This window comes from Thermobia domestica, chromosome 16 (genome assembly GCF_964235325.1).
Source record: "Thermobia domestica chromosome 16, izTheDome1.hap1.1, whole genome shotgun sequence".
NCBI lineage: Eukaryota > Metazoa > Arthropoda > Insecta > Zygentoma > Lepismatidae > Thermobia > Thermobia domestica.
In genome coordinates, this window is record NC_137469.1 from 141826065 (window position 1) to 141843929 (window position 17865).

At 36.5% G+C, this 17865-nt stretch overlaps 1 protein-coding gene across 1 annotated transcript in view; it reads right to left on the bottom strand.

Moving 5' to 3' along the window:
* Nucleotides 1-250: 250 nt before the first annotated feature.
* The window catches only part of LOC145672638 (putative maltase-glucoamylase 2), a 246467-nt gene continuing 228852 nt past the window's right edge, over nt 251-17865 (bottom strand). The window contains 2 exon segments of the mRNA XM_081741799.1: nt 251-993; nt 10837-10975. Coding sequence (XP_081597925.1) covers nt 757-993; nt 10837-10975 — 376 coding nt within the window. The 3' untranslated portion in view covers nt 251-756.

Below are 17865 nucleotides of genomic sequence, written 5' to 3' on the forward strand. Positions count from 1 at the left end.
ATGCTATGCTTTCTTCATAGTGATTCTCAAGTGCGTACTCATTTTATCGTTGGCTATAGATAAAGCAATAGAGAATCATAATACAGAAATGTATGGATTTATTAATGCTAGGTAACCGCACATATAAGTTTGTATTTCATTAACTAGACATAAAAAAATAAGCACCTTTTTAATAATTTGCATTTTGTCATAACACCAATGTAAACTAAGAAAACAATGAAATAATGTAAATTATTTATTTGAGCAAGCCTTTTATTTATTTAAAATTGAAAAAGAAATGCAATATATTAAGTCCATACTTACTTCAATATTTTCTTCAAATAATTATGTATTTACATATTTAACTGATTTTAGTACATACTAAGTATTTATCCGTTAAGTATTTATTATGCAGTACATACTCAAGTATCAGATAATATGCAATACGTAACTTTATTAAGATCAGGTACAATTTTAAAAAACATTATATAGTAGTTTTAACGTTGTATTGGCCAACAATAATCTGGGAATAAAAACTTCCTCTAAATTCACAAAATCGTATTTTTAATCATTTTGAGTTCTCTAGAAGGTGCTTTTATTTCTCGTTTTTAGACAAATCATCCACATCTTTTCATTTCCTTGGTGTGGATTTGGCAAATAATATGTTGAAAATAGTTCGTCTTTCTTTTTTAAACTTAGATTTTAACAACGAAACTAGTAATAAAAAAGAAAACTGTGTTTAATGTAGAGTTATTTTTCATTTGATAATGGTTTTAGTTAATGAAAAGTTTTTGTGTAATTAAATGTTATGTTGAAGTCATCATTCATAGGAACATGGATATCATAGAGGGTCAAATTCCTTGCCTCACTGTCGTAAACAAAGGTGGTTATAAGCTCTCCATTGACTGTAACCAACAATGGAATTTTCTTCGCACCATAGATGAAGACGTTCTCCAGGTAGATTCCAGCAAAACAAAAATGGCAGTAATTGTCCACTTCCATCGAGAGATAGTTCTATAGGAAATAAATTTTATATATTATATCTTATGGACTGTAATATACATGAACAACATTAAGAAATAAACATAACAATGTTCCATTGTTACTTCAACGCAACGTTTCCACAATAAGGTAACAGAATAACCACCGCAACAACAACAAAGGAATCTACATGAATTGAAAAACATTCCAATGAACATAGGACTAAATACTGCATGTATACCGTATATCGCGTGAATAGCAACTAAGGAACTGTAACACGAATAATTTTACACATAGAACTTATTTTGTTAAGTCTGCTAGTAAAACTACAAAAGATTATTTTTTGGTACAATTTATATTTACAGAATACAGCTTCCTTATTGCAGACTACAAATAACATTGAAGATAAAGCCAGACTTTTAGCGGTCATGTCCCCACAAAACGGAGCATGGCTTCAAGCTCTACCATCACCATCTCTGGGCCTACATCTATCCAATGAGAGCTTCCGAGTATCAGTTGCATTACGATTGGGAGCAGATATATGTGAACCACACCACTGCCCCATTTGTAACACCTTTGTAGATAAAAAAGGATTACACGGTTTGTCGTGCAAAAGCAGCGCAGGCAGACACCCACGTCAAGTGTAAATGATATAATATTAAGAGCATTAATATCAGCAGGAGCCCCAGCAGTGAGGGAACCGAGTGGATGTAGCCGATCTGACGGAAAAAGACCCGATGGTATGATATTAGGACCTTGGAAGAAAGGAAAGTCATTGATTTGGGACTTCAGATGTTCAGACACCTATGCCCCCTCCAACCTACAATATGCCTCAGTACAAGCTGGACTCGTAGCTGCTCGAAGAGCGAAAGAAAAAAGGAATAAATATAGCAATCTACTCGATAACTATTGCTTTGTCGCAACAGCAATTCACTCTAGCGGTTCTTGGGAAGAAGGAGGCCTCAAATTTATAAAAGAAATCGGCCACCGTCTATCAATTAAATCAGGAGATAATCGAGCAAAAAGTTTCCTGATTCAACGCATAAGCATAGCCATCAACGTGGGAACGTGTCGGCTATAATGGGAACGTTACCCACTAGTAAAGAGCTAGAAGAAGTCTTTCTTCTGTAATTGCGGAGAAGGGAGGTTAGGAGCAAAAACAGACATCATTGGTGCATCAATTTATGTAGCAACCGAGCAAGGAGTATGGAGAGACAGCTCACAGTCCATAAGTTTATATGAAAAACTACGGCATGAATGCTGTACCGTACGTCAAGACAGTGACATAACATGACAGGCTGGAGCCTCTGAAAGCAGAAGATTTAGTACTACCTGCCGAACATTATGGGAACAAAGTACCGAAGAATAGATATTTACTGTTTCATTTTAAATTTTCATTATATTAAATTATTATATCTAAAAAAAGGAATATTAAAATATAATTATTTACTAATATACGTTATTGTGATAAGCTTTGCAACAACATTTTCAAACTTTCGCCGAGATTACAGACAAAAGATCTCCAGTTCCTTACCAGAGGCTAGTGTTCCCAAAACTGATGCAACGTTCCCTCTTTGTATTGCCATACTGATGCGTTGTAGTAGAAAAGAGGTTGCTCTAGCGTCTCCTGACGATAAATAAATGCGGTGACCAACTTCTTTTATAAAATTAAGGCCTTCGGGACCCCATGAACCACCCGATTTGATAGCTATAGCGACAAAATGATATTTGTCGAGTAAATTGCTATACTTCCTGCGCTTTTCTGTTTCCCGGCGAGCAGCCACGTTGCCAGCTTGTGCTGAGGAAAAATGTAGAATTGAAGGGGCGAAGGTGTCGAAACAAGTAAAATCCCATAGAAGTGCTTTTCCATTCTTCCACGGTATTAGGGTCATATCATCTGGCCTCTTGCCGTCTGCACGACTGCATCCCAACGGTTCACATATAGAAGGAACGCCTGCTGAAATTAGTGCCCTCATTATAACGTCGTTGACGCTGGAGTGGCGTGAATGTCTGACCGCACTATTGGCACAGGAGAGTCCATGAAGGCCCTTCTTGTCTACGACACTTCTACAGACAGGACATCTGTGTTGCTCGCAAACATCTGCTCCCAAACGCAGTACACTGGCAATTCGAAAACTGTCATTGGGAAGATGTAATCCTAAAGAAGGTGACGGGATAGCATGGAGCCAAGCACCTGCTTCTGGAGATGATGTAGCTAGGAATCTGGCCTTATCATCTGGGTTATCGGATGACTGAAGTAGAGTTGAAAACTGATAATTTATACGAGGATTTAGTCCTCTCTTATCAAGATCAGGGGGATCTGATCCCACTATAGATGACCACTTAGCAATGCTATCGTTGACATTCGAATCCGATAGAGGAAATAAATATATTTTTAATGACATAAATAGGTTGTAAATATTAATACAATCTTTTCATATTTGTTTCTATAGCCTACTCTTGAATCAGTATTTAAAGTAGTAGTTGAAGAAATTCTTTATGAAGCGGATTCACAGAAAATATTAAGTATGCAATTACCAACTATAGTGACCGCGACGACTCGTAGAGCCTTGGTTCCCCCCATCTACAAGACATAGTCGAACCGACTGCAAACCGCAGCGACCTGCCGTCGAAAATTTGGCGGCCCGAAGGCGGCTTAATGCGGCGGTACCGTTACGAAATTACACGAATGTCGCAATTTTACCGCCATAGCGGTGATAAAGCGGCATCCACCGTTTCTCCTCGTCTGAACCGCTAATGCAGGTTTGAAACCACCACTACCGCCATTAAACCGTCACATGGTCGCTTTATAACCACCAGTACGGCCATTAACCCGCCACATGGGCTCTTCTCTGCCGCCTCTAATCCCCTACTCTGAATTTTGCCAACAACATATTGCATTGGTATTTATACTCTGAAATTTCTATACCAGTACATGGTTAAAACACAAAATAACTACCCCTTTAGCGTACTTGTATGTAAATTTAACACCAAAGACACGGCCTTCCAACCATATCAGAAGTAAGAAGTAATTGTCAGTGAGAATTTTTAATTAGATTTTGTTTGCAACGACCAAAGCTTTCCGCAGCATATTTGACATTTTCGCCAAGTAACGAATAATGTAACATGTTCTGCTCTAATGGGACACGAAAATAGTCCTGAAAGTTTATGAACCAACTGGCTAGTTACATGAGTAGCAGTGCAGCCATCTATTGTTCTTACATCCTAGCAGCGGACGTTACCGTGTTCTCACCATCATTCAGCGGTCATTCGTCGAAAAGTCTCTATAACACCACTAGGCAGAAAAGCGACAATTGCCATCTAACTTTCTGACGACGGCAGCCGCTTCGCTTCCGCTTCGGTGGCTTTCCGCTTGGAACCGAACGCGGACTGATGCCGGCTATCATTTTTCCTTTAATTCAGCGGCTATCCGACAAATGGCGACGGCGGACCGATTATAGTTGGCGCCACTTTGTACAGCGGTGGACACTTCTAAATGGTACACCTTAGCCGTAAATCTCCATATGGCTGTACCATTTAGAAGTGTCCACCGCTGTACATGGGTTCTACACCAATCATAGAGCTGCTTTGCCTCACGTTTGATACATAGGAAGAATTCAGTAGGATTCGTGAAGCTGTTTTCCGAACGCCCACTTGAAAAAAACATGAAATAACACAATTGCATCAACAATGCTGCCAAACTTAAATGACGTGACGAACAAGAAACTAAAGAACAGCGCTTAAAGATTTATAAGACGAATACTAACAATTATTGGAATTAAATGTTAACAATAATAATAGATTAATATGAAACAACGACAAGAACAATAACAATAAAAATTAACATAACTAAAGTTAGCTGCAATCCGACAACACTGTACCTCAGGAGATGTTCTTTACATAGCGCAAGACACGACATTGCCAAATGTTTTTTTTTTAAATTTTTTTTTTAACGACTGGGTGCTGAAATTGGTAGATTTATATCAAGCTTCACGATTCCTTGCAACCGCTGTAAGTATTACGGAATTACGAATTAACCCTACAATGTATTTTATAATATTATTGGTGCTTAAAAAAATAATTATCCAAAGATGAGACATAAACCAATCGATAGATCTCATGGAACTGAACAAAGTGATATAGGTCTGTCGAATCCCTGTGTGCATTTCTCGAGAAACTCGCTCGAGAAAACTGAATTTTATTGTACTCTAAAAAATGATGTGGTACGGTAACCAGCCACTCATTAAGATAAAAGTGATACTGAAATATACCATCATTTTCATTATGACCAGACGGCAGTAGCTGAAATTACGAGTAATTCTTAAGCTTTATTTTTAGTTTAATTGTAATGTTTTTCTAAAATAAAACATATAATAATTCATATGTCCCATCGAGCTGAACAGAATGACAAGTTTCTTACTAAATTCTCATTCGTAGTCTTTTATTTATTTATACGTATTTCTGGGTATTCCTGGCATTTATGGCATTAAGCCCGTCACGTATGAGATATTACCAGGGTATTTGCAAGAAATTTTCTTCAGGAGGGGTGTAATGAATTAGAGAGGAGATGTAGATTCTAACGATATGTTTTATGTAAAAAAAAAAAAGCAGTTCTTAAGCATATCTTTGCTTAATAATACATACACATTACAAATTTAGCATAACCTCGGAAAAGCGTTGCATATTTGCTTTAGTTATGAATAGGAGAAAAGAAAAATACTTTCCTTTCACTTTTATTTGCTATTGTATGAACATATTTTGTTATTCTCACTCTCACGCACACACAGATATATACTTGCCCTCAAACATATCTTTTGTACTACCAAAACCAAAGTTGCACCACGTTCATTCATTCTTCGCTTATCTTTATGTATAGTAGTTATCTACACATTTCTGTGAGGTTGCTTTAACCAGATGTTGCAAGCTTTATCTATCATTTCATTTAGTTTGTTCTTCTTCAGAACGGGAGCGAATATAAGGAATATAGCGGTCTTCTGTACATATTTTCATCAAATCGTTTACATATTCACAACTAAGTCGACATCGTTCTGAACATAACAATCTTTTCATTGTAGAAAATGAATGCTCTACTTCTGCTGTGCTCAAAGGAAGTAATAGAAAAACACTTGCTTACTTCGGACAGAGTTGGGAACACACTAATTCTCCACAGGAAAGATCCAAGAGTTTTTGGTGGATGCTATGTTAGGATCCGCACGAACTCTTTCGAAAATTTTATACTCTAGTTCGAGTTCAGGTTTATTATAATGCTGCCAAAATGTCTTGATCCGTGGCAAAAATGTGAACTAGACTCACACTCTCGACAAACTCACGCATTGAACCAATAAGAATTCAGCTGTTGTTAAGCGAGAGAGCCTTGAAGCCGTGGAAGTGGATTTTTCCAGCCGATGGCAGCGCCTGAAACGGAAGACTAGGGGTGAACTCAATGTGGCATATGTATAATACTACAAATGCTGGCCACTTCAGTTAAGTCAACTGAGTCGGGAGTGCTTTTGAGTACATCATACAAGTGAGACAGCTGTTTGAGAGGACCACCAAATCTTTCCTTCATGTTGCTGATAATTTTCTGATTTGTAATTGGGGAGAAGAGCCTTGAGTTCTTGGGTTTTCATGTTTTCTTCCATTCTCACACCCTCAGGATTTGCCTTTCCTACAACACTTACAGCATGCTCTGAAATCTCTTCAAAAATGGTATCTTCCAAATTTGCAATTACACTTTCTAGCAACTTCAGCGTTGTAACCACATCATTTCAACATGACCTTTGCAGACTTTTGCTTAGCTTTGGAAAAATGTATTTAAGAGTAGACCTAATAATGTGAAAGTTGTCAGTGTCTTTCTTAGTTTAGTTACAGCAGTAGTCCACCAGCATTTGATGACATGTCTCCTGTATCAACATAGATATGCTTTAACACAATGCATATTGCAGCATAATGTTTGATTATCATAGAAAAACTGCCTTCATATGAAAGCCACCTAGTGAAAGCACGTTGCACCAATTTGTAAGAAGTAGCGTCTATTGAAGATTCCACTTCCTGCAGAACTTTCAGCTACTTGTGACTCCCATGAAATGCTGTGTACAGTTTATTCACTACATTTACAACCAACCCTTTTGATATATTTTGAAGTTCCACACGCCCTTATCAAAGCCAGTTGCAAAAGATGGCTTCTGCAGTGTACGAAAGTCAATCTAGGCGAATCTTTTTTGATATGTACCTGAACTCCGGATTTTTCACCGCTGAAATCTGAAGCACCATCAAAACCCACAGCACTCAATTTTGCAGTACTAAGCACTACTTTATGTATTTCTTGAATAATTGTCTCTTTGATGTATTTTGCCTTAGTAGACTGAACAAGAACAACACAAACGGAAGTCTCCTTTATTTTGCAAACCTCTATGTAACGTATACAAATGCTCAGAATTTCTTTTCCATTTATATATGTGCACTCGTCTGTCATGAGAGAATTTACTAATTCTAGAGAACTTGGCTTTTGTAAATTCAGTTATGGCAACCAAAATATTCTAGAATAGAAGTAATAGAGTAATGCGATAAGTGATGTGGATTCTCTGGTGAGTTCCTTATATGATGCTTTATTGTTCCTGAATGGTCTTGCGGTGCCACTGTTCTCCATTTGGATGTATGTGGTATTTCTTCGGAAAATAGGAAATATGCTATTTTGAACAAATCTTATAGAGTTGTGACGTTATAGAATAGATTCATGAAAATTTCTGATTGCAGGAGTTAAAAGAATTTGTATCAGTGTGGAATCTTTAACGATTTCTGTTGTTGAACACGCCTGCTTAGCAAGTAGTCTGATTGACATAATTACTTCCCTTGAGCTATATTTAACTTTATTGGCAACTTCAGTAACTGCAGAGGAGTGTTTTTGAAAGTTGAAATAAATTTACATTTTAAGGAATACCATGACTCAACATAGGTTAAGTGCGGTAGTATTCCTAAGAATTGAAAATTAAACATTTTGCGAATGGATCTCGACGATGTGGTGAACAGGATTCTAACCGTGAAACAAAGACGATTTGGACGTCAAAGCCTTACCAGATTGGCCATTTGTTTCAGCTGCAGAAGAAAGGTCAGTTTGCTCAAATGAAAAATAATGAGAAAACATTTGTAGATTTCGAGAAATCGTTCAAAAAGTTGTTATGCTTCTGGTATATCTGACATTCTGGTCTACGTGTGTGTGTTCTAAGTTTCTCTCTCACATGAAATGACGTTTATGATGTTTGATTTCTTATAACCAAATACAACATGAAAATCTATACAGTTCAATTCTGCATTTAGAAGTATCTAGATTATAACCAGAAATTTTATAAAAGTGTGCATGTCCGATCTATTTCTGCATAACTCTTCATATCTAGCACGTAATGATATTTTCTTAAACTGACTTTTTATATTTGACTTTTTATATTCTTAAACTGACTTTGTATGACCAAAATAAATGTTTTCTATGTTTAAAGTTGTCTAGTTCCAAACCAGCTTTTGCCATCTGCAGACAGAAAATCTAGGATCGATATGTTTTGTGGGACTGAAAATACTTGAGTGTGTTCATGAGAATCACTTGAAAACCCTTAAATATTTTCAGTCCTCAAAATATATCGACACTAGTTTTTCTCAGTTTTTCATTATTTCCTGTAAATGGAGAAAAACCGGTTTGAAACTAAATGACTCGTATATGTACTCTACACGTGCTAGTTTCCGATTGATAGTAATGAATCAGTAAGTCCTCTTTGAAAGTTACAGTAATTGGCCAGTGCTTCGTATTGTTTTTTACATAGAAAATGGAGAAGGGACCCCACCCACTTCACGCTGTTTATGGACGGGGGCTGAACCTGTAGTCACGCCACTTAGTATATAGTATTAATATTGGAAATAGAATGAATCCAATTATTAACACCATGTAATTAAATTGAAGCGCTTAGAGGATAAAGGTGTTATGTTTCACTTTTTGAAACGTTGCATTCTGCGGATCAAGCACGTGTTATATGTTATGCTACGTAACACATTATTTAGTGAGTCAACGTTTGAGACTACACGTCCAGATATTTAGTAACGAAGGAGGCGGTATATTAACGAACAAAGTTGTGAAAGTCAATTTTCCCGTCATATTCAATTTGTTACATAACACCTTTATCCTCTAAGCGCTTTATTTACTAATACAACTTTCGGCATGATTCTAAATCTATTGAACGCAGAGTGTTTTGAAAGCAATTAATATTGAAAGAAATGATCGTAATCTAGCTTACAGTGAATTGAGTTTGGCACTATTGTTTGTCTGTGTGGTTGTAATATCGCTGGTATATCTCTCTCACTCCGTCTTTATAAGTAGTGTTTCCATCCCTGTTGGATACTATCTAAGTCAATGTTAGACCTATGTTGTCACCACAGAAACAACAATACATGAATTCTGTAACTTAACAATGTATTTTTTTTACTTATACAGTAAACTAAGAAACAACCTTCTCCAGCAAGATAAAAAGTATCACGTATTGTTATTAGTAACGAATGACATTCATTTTAGCAAAATTAAAAAGAAAGAAAAGAAAAAATAATATTGCTTCTGTTAAAGGCTACACAGACAATACATTCCTGATGAAGACACTCGCTGGAAAAACTGTTTCTTTTAGACCAGCCATCCTGATATAGATTTTGTCAGAGTTTTCCTCATTCACACCGCGCAAATGCCGGATAGTACTTAATATACAGGTCTCAGATCGCTTCCTTCCTTTGCCGGATAGTGCGCTTGCCGAAAGTCGTAATATCGAGGGAATTTTTTTTATATCCCCTCAACATCGCCTTACACCTTCCCTGTGATAGACAATATCCCCCACTCGGTACACTCGGTACCATAAGTGTAAAAAAAAATAGCACAATAAATTATGTCCTGGTGATACTTTTCTAGCAGCTGGCACGAAACTCAACAATCTAGGTGTAAATATACTTTCTATTAGCTTCAATAGCATGACTCTAAATATTAGCTTCGATTTTATATGTTCATTTCTCTACTCACGAAATCGTGTGAAGTATTGCGCTCAAAGAACTGCTTGAGAATCATGTAAACAATCCATGTTAGAATTGAAATCTGATACCAGAACAAGGTCAAAGTTGGCTCACTATAATCAGTAAAATAAAAGTGATTAGGTAACTCCAAAAGAGCAGTATGAAACTGAAAATATATCCGTGATAAGCTGGTGCCCTGATGGTGGTGGCGCACGCAAGCTGTTCCGTCAAGAGCAGCATTGTAAACTACTCTTGTTTCATTCACTCGATAACAGATCTTGAAACAAGAAACATTAATGTGAGAGCGTCAGTCTCTCAGATGAATGGGCGGAATAATTTGTAAAAAGCATACCACTTTTGTTAGTCCCTGTGTCTTTATATTCATCTAGGGAAGTTTCAGGAAAGGCAAGAATACCTGACAAAAGTAAAAACCATATATGTGCGGTACAGGCCTCGTTGCAAAGTGACAGTGTTGCCATAGGCGTGCGCAACATGGGTGCCATGGGTGCCTTTTCACCCCCATTAGACAAACTTTTTTATGTAGAATTATTACAAACTGAGAAGAGATTACGTGTAAATTATTTCCCGTCTGCATGTGTGCCGTGCGTCGCCGACGCAGCGTCGGGTGAAGTGACGCTATCTTTCCTTAGGGGAAAGGGGGGATAACGACATTCCACATGGTGGTACTTTAGATCTGGCACCCACATTCCCAATGTCCTGCACACGCTAGGGAATGTTGCTACTCAAAGTTCATAAGCAGTTTAACATTCAGCGTGAAGTAGACTGTTATTTATGCCTCTGTGTATACTTATTAAAATACTTAAATTTCTACTTTGTACTTACCTCGTTGTAATGTAAATAGGCTATTTGATAGTCAAAGCTCTCAAGAGTATTTATAGATTCCCCATCATCCCAGAAAAGTTTACCCTCTGCAGTGTCCGTGAAACCCACAGCAACAATTAAACCAAAGGGATTATTCCGACTAGAAATTAAGAGAAAGAAATCAGTCAATTCGTTCGATTAAATTATATTTCTTTATAGTAATAAGTAACCAATATTTATTAACAATATTTAATGTTACTATCTAAAAATGCTATATTAAAAAAAACTTCACGGATATTACAACATTGTTTAATAAATAGAGAGAGATTAGGTACGGGGAACATTTGATTCTTTTATTTTAAATTATATATTAGACAACAATATTTTTTAATTGCTATATTATTTCTAGAACAAAATAATTCAAATTTAATAATGGAAAATAATGGATTTTTTTAAATGTACCGTAGTTGAAAAGTATTTTGTTTCTTTTAAGTGGAGCAATAGGTAACGTTTCTTGGTGATTTAGCAGAAACGTAAATAATTTTCAAAGCCTTATTTTATAAGGCTAAGAACCATAATAACCATACATACTCTGATACCATTAACCTTAAACCTGTACTGAATGACAGCAATTTCCGATGGAAAACTGCGGTGACTCAGTGTTAAACGCGCACGTTTATTGTTGGGGTATCTGGCTCGATCCTAGCTCGCGTCAAGTGAGCATTTCAGGTAGACAAACCGCATGCATGGTTTTCTCCGGGTTATCTTCCTTCCTTCCATCTTCTCTATTCCACATTTCATTCATGATCGCCATTATCGTCTCACTTGCCTCCGTGCATAATCGTGATACTTTAAAATTTAAGAGTCATCATTTCCGACTAGCTATTCTATGACGTAGTTTGCTACTTTCATCGTGAATAAACTATCTGAACAGAAAAGGAACAGACAAAGAAGAGTAGCGACAGAAAATCATCAATTGTGTTGTTAGAGCTTTCAAAGGTGCACTACTCTAGAATTCATGACTATTCATATCCTGTCAACACGTCTCTAATTCATTTCCCTTTCTTTCATCTATCTTATTCCCTCGTATTTGTTCCCAGTAGTCTATAGAATTGTGCTGGGACTCATACACCAGCGTCGAAATCTTATCCTGTGGTTTAAAAAGAACCATAAGTTTGATCGCAACAGAAAGAACAATCCTATCAGTTTATATTATCATGCCAAGCCCCCCACTCCGTACTTTCACTGCTTACTTTTCTAAAATGAGACATTTTAATATCTTTCCATCTTCATCTTGGTCTACCTAAAGGTTTTTTCTTGCCGTCTTCCTAAATAATACCTAAATGAATACTTTCTACTGTAGGAACGCATTCTTCACAACTTAGACATCTTGGTTCCATCATCCGCATTTCTTAGGAGACTACGTATATTATTATCTGCATTCGCCCCTTGTTCGCCTCCTTCCACATCATGTAAAGTTACAAGCACACTAGGTGAAGTACTCCTTCTTCCCCAAGAACAAATGAGATACATATTGCGCAGTACTATGTAATATTGTGAAATTACTATAAAGCTATTCTGACTACACATTTATTGGACTATATTGTGAAAATCTAATCTTTTTAAAGTTTTTTTTTTTTTTTAAATCTCGCTCAATTCTTTAATTTAACTTGAAGAAACATTTTATTTAGCCTGCATATTGTCGGACAGGTATTTGTAAAATCCTTATATTCATTTCATCATTCTGTAAGAGAAGCCCATAATTAGTGTTCCTTCAACAACCACTCCACATTCCTTTGCATAGCACGAGTCTTCCAGGTTGCATGCCCGAAGAAAGCCACCATCCTCTCCTATCAAGATTGTTGAAGTACACGTCTCTTGGTGGATTGTATTGTTAGACGTATAGTGTAGAGTATTACCAGAGCAACTACTATTGGAGGCTAGGAACGTCTCCGGTTGTCCGACAATTAAGACTTGCAAACATTCATCTCTGCAAAAGCAGCCCATAAAGAAGTCCAGTTCAACATCCAGATATCATTATTGACCTGAGTTCACCGCTACTGGCGGGCTTGAGGGGATGTGAAATCCAATCGTCAAGTTCAGCATTCGTTCCCTTACATCCACGTCTAGAGGTTACGCAGCAGTTTCGAGGTTATATCATCTATTGGAACAACTACAGCATAGTCAAGAACAAAGAATAATTAAGGCAAGTCCTCGTTTCCTATCCTAAAAATCAAATCCCTTCTTCTCTCCCATCTGTTACCATCCATCTAATCTAGCCGCTATATTATCATTTGGAATTATTGAGTATCATGCATAGAAGCATAACCTTTTATAATATTAGTTCTGTGAGAGTTCTCAGTCCTAATCTTCATTTGCATTTATTAATTTCAGTTATTTATGGAAATTTACGAGTAATCATTACAACCATTCTTGAGCTAATTGAACTGACACTGTAGATCTCTAAAACATATATATAGCATACGGTCTCTTCCATCATACCAGTGAAGCTTGTGGATTCTAATTCTAACTAACCTACGATGCCTTCTCTACAATTATCAACAAGGGTGCCAAGTCAACATTGGGGATTCTACAGTTGAAAGTATTCCAAATCACAGATGTGGATTCATACTTTAAATAATCTATGATCTCTTTTCAACTAATACCTCTAGAAGTATGCCAAGCCATCCAAATCAAAGATGTTGATTCTTATTTTAAATAATCTACGGTCTCTTTCCTACTGTTACCTCTAGAAGTACGCCAAGTCACGATATGAATTCTCGTTCTAATTTTAAGTGGCCTATGGTTTCGTCTGTACAGTTACCTAGAAGTAAGCCAAATCAAAGGTGTAAATTCTAATTCTAAATAGATTATGGTACTTTCCCTAGAGTTGCCTATGAGCATACCAAGTCAAAAATCTGAGTTCTAATTCTAAATTACCTTTGACTTCTTCCTTCAGTCAACTGGATGTATTCTAAGTGAAAGATATTAATTCTTATTCTAAATAACCTAGGCTCTCTTTCCTACAGTTACCTAGAAGTGTGCCAAGAAAATATTAATCATTCTAATTGTAATTCAAACTAACGTAAGGACTCTATCCTAACATTAACAAATCCAGAGATGCTGATTTTAACTCTAATTTTAAATAGCGATATGGGCTCTTCCCTGCAGTTACATAGAGGTAAACTTAGCCAACAATGAGGATTTGTATAAAGCGTTATACAATTATATTTTCCTCGATATTACTCCTGAGAATTATCAACAGGGTGTGTCTCGCACCTGTGCATGTTAGAACCCAGTCTTTGCATACAGACAATCATGGCCATCATGTTAGTGTGTCTTCAGCCCTCACTAGTATGTCACTTGCAGCTAACTAAGAAGGTCTTATGTCCTCAGTTAAGCTCTTCGACTTCAAGTGGCAATTTTATGTGTAAGTACTCATAGAGTCCACCAACTGTATCCTCTTTCTCATATCCTCTCGCTTATTCTTCCATACCTTATGACAACTTTATTAACCCAGATTCCAATCAGTTTCCCTTTTGTATTCAATTATACTTAAAAATATTTCTTTTCCCCTGCTGTTTGTAAAACTTAGTTAGTCATTATCCGTTCAACCCACTATTTTTCTCAATTCTTCTCCACACACACATTTTAAAGGTCTTAAACATTTAATCGATAATCGCTTTATATATAGCTAAATGCTCATCTTTCAATTTCTATTACTTACAGATGAATCACGCAATTATATTATGTGATGCATTCCTTTATACATTTTTTTTTTTAAATTGAGATCGTATCAAACAGTATTAGTCACTTCGTTCATATTATTACACTACGAAACTCATTTCCAAATTGATATCTCTGTGTCAAATATTTTCCAACTAAAACTAATAGTTACTATGGATGGAATTAATTATTTAGAATTAATAACGCTGTAATAGTTAATTATTGTTAGTAACAACAATACGTGATGTTAGATTTGATTGAGAGAAAATGAAGTTTGAAGATAAAAATGATACCTCAAGATTACAATAAATAATTCTTTCTTTCTCTTTCTCTCTGTCTGTCTATGGGTATATATATATATATATATGTGTGTGTGTGTGTGTGTGTATGTGTGTATGAGAGAGAGAGAGAGAGTGTGGTTTGTGATGATTAAATCCCTTAAATGGTCACTACCTTGACGAGAACATTCTTTGGCCTTATTACTCATGTTCAGCATAGTTTGCAGCAGGGTTTGAGCAGGGATGGCTTTTATTCAGGTCTTGATTTTGTACACCTTCTCCTTTAGATAACCCCATAGTATAAAGTCCGGTAAAGTTAGATTGTGAGATTTGGGTGGCCAATTGATATCATTGAATCTGGAGATGAGTGTCATCGACGGGTTGTCATTGACACTACTTCAGTATGACTGGTGGCATCATCCTGCTGCATTCACATGTTCCTTAGGCTAAGTCGTATCATTTTGGAAATGAAAAAATTCCTAATATTGTATTGTACGGCTCAAGTGGAACTGTGGCGGTGTCATTATGTTCGCTCTAAAAAAAAAAAAAAAAAAAAAAAACGGACCTACCTCACGGGCATGATCCACTGCACACTACAGAGTAACCTTGCACTGTGAAATGGTGTTTCATATAATAGTTGTGGATGTTGTTTAGCCCAGAATCAACAATTTTGTTTATTGACATAACCACTGAGGTGAAAACGAACTTCGCCGCACGCGATAAGGTGTTATACCAAGCTACTAACTTCGCTGATTGGCCAATTACAGAACGTGGTTCGTTGCACCTTATCTTGATGGAACAATTTATGCACCACTTGTAGCACATATGGATACAATTGCAAGCACTTTTTCAGGATTTGCCCTCATAGGTACGTGGGATATGGGCTTGATGACACAATTACCGAGTTGAATTTGAAGTAGGGTCGATGACATTGTACATACGTTTAAAGTTTATTGCACTATGCGACAATCGAAGTCTCCCAAGGAATTCTTTCTTGTTCGCGTTTGCGGTACCACGGAAATTATAAACTACATGCATATGACCTTTCAGGATGGTACCACCCGCTTCTTAAAATGTTCAAACGTCGTTGAACAGTGATAATGGATACTGAATAATGCCTGCACGACGTACGAAATTTCAACGCTGGTCCACATCACGATAATTCCCAGCAACAGCAACAGTGTATCAATAACTCCCATCCTTACACCTTCTGTTAAGCTATACGAAAATAATCAATGGCCATTATTGTGGGAAGCACTCAAAGTATAAATATGCCCCATCAATATGACCCACCCTATAAATTTCATATTCGCATTATGACTTGACCAGCGCAGAGAGTATGTGCTAGCTTTGTTACCCAGGTAACATTTAAATAATTAAATATAAAATATATATACGAATTAAATTACTGCACACATTGCAATAATGTTTCAAATATACAGTCACTCACATAAGTACATGGACCCTTTACTGTTATAATTCCATCACTTGGGGTCCAGGTAATTTGCAGTTGTGAGGACGCCTAGACAGATGCAACCCAACATACACGTAACTTTTCTCGGTACTGTCAGCAGTTGGTATCACTGATTAAAGTCTATATGCAAGTAAAATTGTGAGTAGATGACGCAGGAAACATTTCTTCATTCTGAGATAAATATCTCTGGTTCAGAGCGTGTTCTCCAATGACATATGTTAATCTCAATATTCCTGTGTATATAATGTATTATTTCATTATATACTGTATATTCAAAGAAATAAAAACACTGATCACAAATGAATCAGAATATGCTTCAAAGTAGACGAACATATCAAATCTAGAACAACTACTGGAAATAAGTTTGTAAATCACTGTCTCCAATGACAGACCTTCTCCAATTCTCCTTATTCCAACATCTTTTTCTTTCTAGGGAAGAGAATATCTTTCTTGTTACACTGAGTATGCATTGAAATTGAAACAGAAACACTTGAAAAACTTTCAACCTAGCCGGAATTCGAGCTCGGGTGTACGGAATAGAAGTTCGATGCGCTATCTACTAACCTACCGCGCCACTTAACCTTCAATAAAACTAATACCTTGCTAAAATCGTTTCATGGAAAAATATAAACAAGAAACTAATGGTTATGTCAGTGTCTTACTTGAGATTTCCTTCTTTAACTCAAAAACAAGTTATATAGACGTTCCTCAATGAGAAACTTATCACGAAACGGTCTTTAAGTTGAAGCTACGTAATCGGTTTCACTAATGGTCCCGATTTATTATACATTTCTTCTTTACCATAACTTCTAAATTCCAAAGAAGAAAAGACGTGAGAAATTGTTTTCACATTCTTTGAATTGTATCAACACATGTAGAAATAGACAGTTCTATGTTTATGTTCCATAACTACTAGTTTATATTCATATGAGGAATTTGTGGCAAATGAAGTCGGTAGCACTAGCCGAGTGGTCTCGGGAGTTCGGCTTCTGATCATGAGGCGCAATCCACTAGGGGTTCGAATTTCCTCTGAAGAGCAAGTTCGAGATTTTAACTGTCCTCAGTATTTCTGTGTTCGTGTCCCTGTAGTGTTTGGAATACTTCGAAAACACATGAGGTGCCAGTCGCGAACAATACTCCGGTTGGGGCAATATGTTAAAAAAAATTGTGAAAGCAGGAAAGCCCCACTGCAGCTACCTGGGTTTAAATCCGCTCGTGGCAATTATTAATTTTTCTGAATGGGAAGCTAATGTTTATGAAATTGGTATTGTAATTATGTCATTCCTTTCTTGTTCTCGTTCTTCTTCTTTTTATTCTTCTTCTTCTTCCTATTCTTCTTCTTATTATTCTTATTCTTCTTATTCTTCTTCTTATTATTATTATTACCACAGAAGGAAAGAAAAGTAACAGTCGAAGGTATTCACAGGGACAAAATGATATACAGTATGTCAAATTTTTCTTAGGTTTACACATGAAGGCAATAATATTATTACGTTTATGGATTTACAGATAGAATTATCATTTTATGACAACAAGAAATGGAATATAAACACTTGATAGCTGATAACAGTA